Source organism: Camelina sativa, chromosome 2 (genome assembly GCF_000633955.1).
Source record: "Camelina sativa cultivar DH55 chromosome 2, Cs, whole genome shotgun sequence".
NCBI classification, from domain to species: Eukaryota; Viridiplantae; Streptophyta; class Magnoliopsida; order Brassicales; family Brassicaceae; genus Camelina; species Camelina sativa.
In genome coordinates, this window is record NC_025686.1 from 7,807,947 (window position 1) to 7,816,431 (window position 8,485).

Here is an 8,485-nt window from a genome sequence, read left to right on the forward strand (position 1 = left end):
CCTCTGTTTTTAATCAACCAATTTAACTTATGGACTAATTTAAAGAGGACTGTCGGTCGAGGAGCTTACCTCATCTTTCTTTCCAACCCCACCATCTTCATCTGTTGTAGATTCGGCTGCCTGAGTTTGAGGTTTGCCTTTCTTTATGACCTCAACATCAGCTTCAAGATTTGTAACCTTTTGTTCTAAACCTTTAAATTGTTCCCCTAGCAAGACCAACTGACCGCCCAAATGAGAGTCCATGGTATCAAATTTGTTTTACAATGAAGCTAACATGTTGACCACGCTTTCAACACCAACTACATCCAACGATGAATGCACTCCACCAACTGACTCCGTCCTTTCAGCAGATTCAACCCTTTTGCCTTTCTTGTCCGATCCACCACTTCCAAGTGACTTCTTCTTCGCCTTGTTAAACATTGCTGGATTTTCTATATTGTCTTCACTTTCCACCTCCACATCCAACTCCACGGCTTTCCTCTTTCCTGGCTTCCTCTCAACTACAGAATCATCCAAAGCTCACTCATCAACAAAGCCGTTCATAATATCATCCAACAATTTAAAACCACCATCCCCTTCACCATAACCTTCGGTCTCATCAGGCTAGAATAGAAAGAGTTATGCTTCAGGTTTAACAACTAAATGATGAATTTGGAGCTACAAAACAGAAGAAATTATAATCAAGTCATTAAAAATATTAACATCCTACAATACAACTCGAGATATACACCTATATATGCTTTCACAAACCTTCTTTTTCTTACTCTCTGAGAATAAGAAGTCACCTATACTTCCCCTGGTATGGCCTGCATCCCATCTAAGCAGGGGGACATCATCACCCTTCGTTTTTATTCCCATATTCTTTGCCTAGTTCTCTAACACTCTGAAAAGCCCAAATCAACAGAACATGTGCACATCCATGAACCACATACGAGGTGTTCTCATAGGAAACAACTTTTATGGAGTCTATTAGTCGCTTGAAACTTACTCGACCCCAAGGAAACCTTTCAAATGTTCCGTATTGAAAACACGTTTAGCATATTCCAAAGGGATCCTACTAGACCGCAAAATCCCTAAAATACCGACATGCAACACAAACAAAAGCCCAATAATTTTCCTTTTTGAGTCACCCCATGTCATACATTCCCTCAATACTTCAGTCAACTCTTTCCAGTTTAGTCCCACCCTAGAATCTACTTTCATCTCGCCCCACAACTCTCTGTGATCAACATCCACTCTGTCTTCCACATCAATTTTGTCACAGTTCAGGCTGGTGATATCACTAACTTATGTAAGGAGAACCTAATTGGATTACCTTCTATTAGCGACCACATCTCATATCTCCTATGTATTGCCAATTGCTGAGTTAAGAAATGATGCATTATCTTGGGACCCCATACATATCGACTATCAGCGAGCTTCAATATCACTCCCACTTGCGAATTATCACGAATGTCGTTATAGACATCATCCCCAATGCAATCTATCAACATTTAAATGTTAAATGTGCAATGAATGTGCATGCTCCTCTTCTGTAAAGGAGATTTCCCCTGAGGATATAGCCTCAGAGGATACCTTAAGTTCTTTTCACTACTACTAGATGCCATGTCCTGCAAATGATATTTACAAAATCCATCAGACTCATATCACATTATAAAATTTTTAACTATGCAATATCTTCTCTCAAAACCTAACTCTATCATTTCATCACAAATGATCTCTTCCTATACAATCTCTACCACAACTATATGATAGCCTCTGTAACTCTACCAATATACATATATCTTCACAGCCAATTCCCGCCAAATTCAAATCCAGTTACCTTTACTATTCTCTTCACACTAGCTGCTGCCAACCCAAATGTATCTTCAACCACACCCACTACCACCACCAATTCCTATCAACCATATCAAATTACCAGTTATCTTTCTTCAACCAAGCTCCAACCGCCACCAATTCCTATCAACCATATCAAAATTCAAGAAAGGGTTTCAATGTGTTACTAACTAACTTTCTGAGGCACTCGAAATTAAACTACACCCATTTACACAATCTTTCTACTGATCGCCGCCGTCGCTATAACGTACCTTTCTCGGCCGCCACTAAATCTACCCAAACCACCTTCACCAAACTAAAATTAATCATATACAACTGTACTTACAACATATCTGAATTAACTGTGTTTATACAACTATACGTTTCACTCATAACTTACTTTTACCGGATTATCGCTGACGCCTAGCTTCGTTCTTCCGAAAACATTCAAAAATTGCTTCTTTTCCTCTAAATCAAAATCCTCTCACGAGAAAGATAACTTTTTTCCCGACTCCAACTCACCAGATCTCCTCACCCTCGTACAATTATAATGAGATCAACGACTCGCCCTTACCGAGTGTTACTCGCAGAGCCTTAACGAAGATTTATCTTTTATTTAGTAAAAGTGTTAGGTCAAAACTCTTTTTTAACTATTGTTCGGTTTTAACAATATCCAATGACACTTCTGTAATTAATAGTTTTACCTAATGCTTTAACGTCTTTTTCAAATTTATATGTGTTGTTTGAGTAAAAGTTTGGTCACAACTGTTGTTTAAGTAAAAGTTTGGTCACAACTGTTGTTTGAGTAAACGATGAGCTTATAAGTGTTGTTTGAGTAAATTTCTCTATACAATATTAGTGTATCTTTGAACAAGTATACTAAACAAAAATATTTATTAAGGTACAACGATTTTTTTTGTGACAACTTTTTGTTATTTTCGAATAGCAACTTACTAAACTGTTATTTACTTAAATAAATTTATGGCTTTTTCTATCTACCAAAATATCTATTAGTCCTTAATATGTTCAAAACCCTTAATACTTACACCCAAAAAGAACACCTTTGTAAAAATAAATCTTGAATAGGAAAGAAAAACTACCGAGGACGTTCTTGACCACATGCACTTTGGCCGTCGCTTGTGCAAAGATGTTCAAAACATAACTTCTCCAAATGGGGTAAAGGCCCAGTGAGACCAGGTGAAAGTAAAATACAGGAAACTATATATTATGCATTTATATGATCACCAACCAATTTTATTTTCTCAACGATTCAATGTGATGATTTCGAAAAGAAAAAAAAAAAAACAACAACAAAAAAAGGCAAGGGGAATCGCATTAATGATCTTATACTATAAAATCAAATTAAAGGTCCAACAACATCCCAACAAATGAAGTATTTGTTCGATGAAACCATTAAATACTTAGCATTAATTAGTGATTAGATATAGATATGATTAGAAAGTAAAATAAATGACTACGCTAACAAAGTAGGCTTAGGAGTAAATAGAAGTGATAGAGAGGTGTCTTCAGGTGAATGCATAAACTTGCAATTAGGGCATGCCGGTGACGCTTTACACATCATCACTAGAATATGGCACTTTATGCACACCCTCGCCACCATCTCCTCCTCGCTTCCTCCGCCAACACCACTGCGGTCGCAACAATCGTCATCGAGATCAAAAGCAACCCTTGCCATGCTTTTTTGTGTCCGTAACCCCAACACCAAACCACTCTCCATCATCTTCTTCTTTTCCTCTTCCTCATAGTTTTTATTGTAAGTACACGTACCATGATGATGATTTAGATCGATGAGAGATGGTGACAAGTTGAGTTCAAGATCAAGGCTCATGTGGTTGTGATAATATCCTTCGTCGATATTATTATTCATATTTGTCGAATATTCACTGAATCGTCTCCTCTACAACATGAGATCCGAAACAATTCTTATATACACCTCCCGGTTATTACGAAATATTCTTTTAAAAAATGAAACAAATGCTTGAACGAAGTATCGAAAAAGGTAATCTTCAAATATATAATACCCTTTGACTCTTATAACATAAACATATGCAAGACGATGTTTACCTTCTGATCGAACGAAGTATCGAAAAACTTTTTTGCTTCGGATCTGTTGGCAAGCTCATCATTTGCTAAAACCTCTTGACCCTTTCTTTTTTTAGAAGCTTCCTCAGATTCCATGTAATAAGACGAAGCGATCTCTCGTTTCTTCAACAACCAGTTTAGGTTTCCTTTGTCTGGAACTTCTAACATCACGTAGAGATATAACTATACGTACGATGTGCTTATTTTTGTGTAGGCCAAACTGTTTGAGAGGACCTTTTATATAGGCAGTTGAATAAAGCAAAAATATTGTTTTAATTTAGAAAAGAAGAGACATAATTTATGGGCCTACTACACTGCCCATGCATGACGTGCATTCAAAGTTTCGCCTCTTCAATTACTGCAACCAGAGGGCTAATTTAAAACCTTCTGATGCATATAAATATATCCAACGCTCTCTATTCCTACTTCCTTCTCAAATACTACTCCCTCCTCGTTCTAGGATTTAATTTTTGTTTCATATTAGTTGTCGTTTTAGATTTTCAATGCAGATGTTTGATGAATATTCCAATTTTATCCCTACTGTATTAAAGTTTTAACCAATGAAAAAATAATAAAATATATTAATGAAGGACAAAACATAAAATTTAATAGTTTCCTTAATTTGTGTGCAAAAACCTTAAACTACAGTTAAACTAGAACGGAGGGAGTATATAAATAGAAAAAGGCTAATTCAATTTCATTAAGGTATTGGATATATTTTGAAAACAGGTCACAATTTATTACCTTTATTTATTAATCTTCTGTTGTCTTGGACAGTTTGTAATTAATTTGGCCGCACCCGGGCAAAATAAATCTGATATCTACTGACTTCTGTCTATATTGATAAGTGCTACGTAGGTTGAGAGTAAAATTATTTTTTAGAGTTGCATAGTAATGCTCACGTACTAATTGGATGGTTTTTGAAGAAATAGGAGTTATTGCAACACTTATAATAATGACTTATAATGGAGTTTTTTTCCAACTAATATACTCCCTCCGTTTTAAAATATAGGATGTTTTAAGTAAAGCACGCAGATTAAGAAGTCTTTACTTTTAACAAGTTCAACCAATCAGAAACAATACTGCATAATATAAAATACTAAACTAATCTAAAAGTTGCATAGAAAAACATCCTATATTATAAAATAAAAAACTTCTTCAAAACATCTTATATTTTGAAACGGAGAGAGTAATTTTTTTGAATTGAATGCTTCTACCAGGATTGGAGAACCAATCCACGAACCTACAAGAGTAAATCGCAAGTTACCAATATGGGATGAATGAGCTAACGCCTTAGCTATATTGTAGCTTTTTTGTTTTAAACATGATGATCCGAGTGAACCCGGCTAAGCGCCTCCATTGAGAGTTTTAAGCAGGGGTTTATCTTAGAGAGAGAGAGCAAAAAATAATATTTCAAAAATTAGTCTGTATCTTAAATAGTTAATAAACTCATCAAAAATTTCCAACATTAAGAAACTCATGTTAATTAGAACTCAACAAATGAAGATGTTCTAAAGTGAACAAGGTGACCAAAACATTATAGTTCACCGGGTTTCCAAATTATAACTAGAGTTTTGACTTAGTGCCAGCCGGCCACACACTGGTATTTTTTGTTTCTAGCTAGTTGGATACATATATTTGTGGGATGCGAGCTTACGGCATGCCCCCTGAATTACAAGCCTCAACCACCGGACCACATAGGGTAATGTTCATTCAACTAACTGATCCGCCCTAATTACTAATTTTATGACATATATTATATATGCACATCATCAATAAAGTATAAGCAAAATTATCAGCGCGAATCAATGATAGATTGCGGTACATATAATCTTATTTATATGTTAATTAATGTTACTATATATACGTTAATATAAAATACAAGAGCCAACGAGGAAATCTAGTGAAAACAACAGCTAGAATCAGACAAGGGAGAACTTGAAAACAAATCTGAAACTACAACCATAGATTTTTCAGAAGTAGATAGACAGGTGCAACAATAAAACGTTTTTCATAGTAATACCATTAAATGAGAGATTGCAATTATACTGTACCAATTTTCGGGTGTCCCATAAATGGAGGCGGTGAAGGTTCCCATTTAATGTCAAAGAGTCATATCAAAAATACAGTTGAAAGTAGGACTGAAATTTCGTCTAAAGTTCCTGATGATTTTTATTTCGCTGAGAACGTTTCCAATGTTTTCTTTTATTAGATGTTATGTTATTCTTAGCAATTTTAATATCTTAATCCTTTTAACATCCTAGTTTCAGGAAATATGGTAGTGTATGCAGAGAGATTTAAAAAAAAAAAAACAGTTTGGCCAACTATGTCACCGAAGTGTAAATAATTTTTTTATCAACCATCTCAAGAAAATTCCACAGTTACACACTACAACAAATATGTACATTGTTAGCATGAGAGAAACGCTATAATATGTAATTCATAGCTCTTTTACAAACGCTATGTTAGGCCACTGTTATTGTAGGTACCTCACATATGATAGCACAGAATTCGTATGCTATGATATAGTATTATACCATAGCAGTACAGAAATGCTATATTATCCCGCTTTTCAAATTTTTAAAGATAATGTTATAAGTCATTTTACACGCTATGTTAAGAGTTTTTACCGTAATTATATCATAGCACTAATCGAATGCTATAATATATTTTATTGGATCACAAAATTCATGCTGTTTTATTTATTATTATAATTTTTTTTTCAAAATTTATTTAAATATATTTATATTTTTACATTTCATAAAATAATCAACATACATAACATAAATTACATTAACCAAAATAAGTCTTACATAACAAAGTGTCACCAAGTCTAAAACAAAATAAAATTAACATTAAAAAGAATAGAAACACTATTTGACATGTACATGTAACCCATCCAAGCCTTTCTTACTTGTAGCAAAGGCTCTCTTTTAGCTGCTCACTTAGCGTTTCTAGAAACAGTCCAATGAACAGCTACTAGTTCACTTTGAATATATGAAAAAGACATGTTAGTTATCCTCTCCATATGTATCTGCTCATATGAAACAAAAGAATCGTGAGAAGCCACAATATGCCATTAACCCTATAAGCAAATAGCAATCACATAGAGATAAATAAACCATAAATTGTAAGTGTTACCTATACATGAGCGGAAACCTACAAAACTTATTATTTAACGTTACAACATGTTCAAATAGACAACTAACAGATATGGGCAATGTGGGAACCTATACCAAGACATAAACACAAAAACATAATGAAACGGATAAAACAAGCAGAGCAATAAGATATATTCCAAACCTTCATATGACTACCAAAACTTCCAATAAGATATTCCAACTCACATTATGAACTTGATGTACTCTGGTCGCTGCCAATATTGAAGATAGTTCAAGTATTCAATAAATGCTTCATCTTCAAAATACTGATTCTGTGCCAGGTCTACAAAACAGCATAACCCAAAGGATAAGGGCAAACACTTAAAAAAGCACAAAGACTAAACCCTAGAACGAATCCTCATAAACTATAGAAGGGAAAAGAAGAAGAGAAACTAACAGTGGATGTAAGTAGGATTGGCGAGACATTGAATGAATTCAAGTTCCAGTAAGAACTGTTGCCTTCCACCGTCGGGATCCTTGTAAGTTTTCTTTGGCCTGTAGATATGTGAATTAAACAACTAAAGAGTAGATTGAAACATATGAAAGAGTACAGAAGAGGAAGAAGATGAACCCACGGGGATGGAATCTCTGATGTATCATCATCAATCTCCTCGGGAGAAACAGTGAACCTAAATCAACCAAAAACAAGAATCGAATTTTGGATTTCTCAAGCGGAATCAGAAAAAGCTTCACACACCCACATTAGATCGACTGAGAGAACAGACAGAGAGGAGGACTATTTATGGTGGTTCTGATTTCTGAATTTAAGTTTGGGTTATCCACCAAAGTACTAAACCGGTTCTGATTAAAATTGAAAATACAAACCTTATTTTCTTGCGCATCGTTGCTTTGCTAAGATCATAAGGCTTCTTTTGGCTAAAATTGTGCCTCCACCAAGACCTAAAACTGTGCCTCCACCAAAGGCTTGTTCCACTTATCCGCTCATACTTTCCATCTCCATTGACCTAAATAAGAACAAGTTTAAGTAAGTAAAATCGCTGATGTAGTTGCAAACAAAAACCATAGTTATATAATCCAGATTCTCTGTATGTCCTCGAGAAACAATCTACAATACCTCTGTACACAAAACTATTGCTGAAGCGACTTAGACTCATCACTTAAATCCTGCAAGCGTTGTGCACTAAAACAAGAAAAAATTAACAAGCTTATGTCATGAGAGAAATAGGCATATCATATAGGTCATCCAATACCATAGATACCATTCAATATATCGACCTCTCCAGAAAAGCATATAATAAAGAGAAATGTTGAACAATCAAAAGCTTAACCCATCTATTGATTTACAAGCAATCAAAATACTAAAACTTTGAAACCGAATCTGAACCATATCCATCGCAAAGAGAGTAAATCAGTCTCGAGATCTAATCATTCATCTAAACACAAAA

At 34.8% G+C, this 8,485-nt stretch overlaps 2 protein-coding genes across 2 annotated transcripts; both read right to left on the reverse strand.

Annotated features, from left to right (window-relative positions):
• LOC104719906 lies at positions 3,146 to 4,158 on the reverse strand. The gene is made up of 2 exons (XM_010437892.2): positions 3,901 to 4,158; positions 3,146 to 3,733 (listed from the first exon to the last, which is right to left on the reverse strand). The coding sequence occupies exons 1-2, from the start codon at positions 4,084 to 4,086 to the stop codon at positions 3,290 to 3,292; spliced, it is 630 nt and encodes a 209-aa protein (XP_010436194.1). The 5' UTR covers positions 4,087 to 4,158; the 3' UTR covers positions 3,146 to 3,289.
• Positions 6,716 to 8,195, reverse strand: LOC104719915 (mediator of RNA polymerase II transcription subunit 31-like). The gene is made up of 6 exons (XM_010437907.1): positions 8,155 to 8,195; positions 7,905 to 8,044; positions 7,655 to 7,708; positions 7,477 to 7,574; positions 7,266 to 7,362; positions 6,716 to 6,952 (listed from the first exon to the last, which is right to left on the reverse strand). The coding sequence occupies exons 2-6, from the start codon at positions 7,919 to 7,921 to the stop codon at positions 6,934 to 6,936; spliced, it is 285 nt and encodes a 94-aa protein (XP_010436209.1). The 5' UTR covers positions 7,922 to 8,044; positions 8,155 to 8,195; the 3' UTR covers positions 6,716 to 6,933.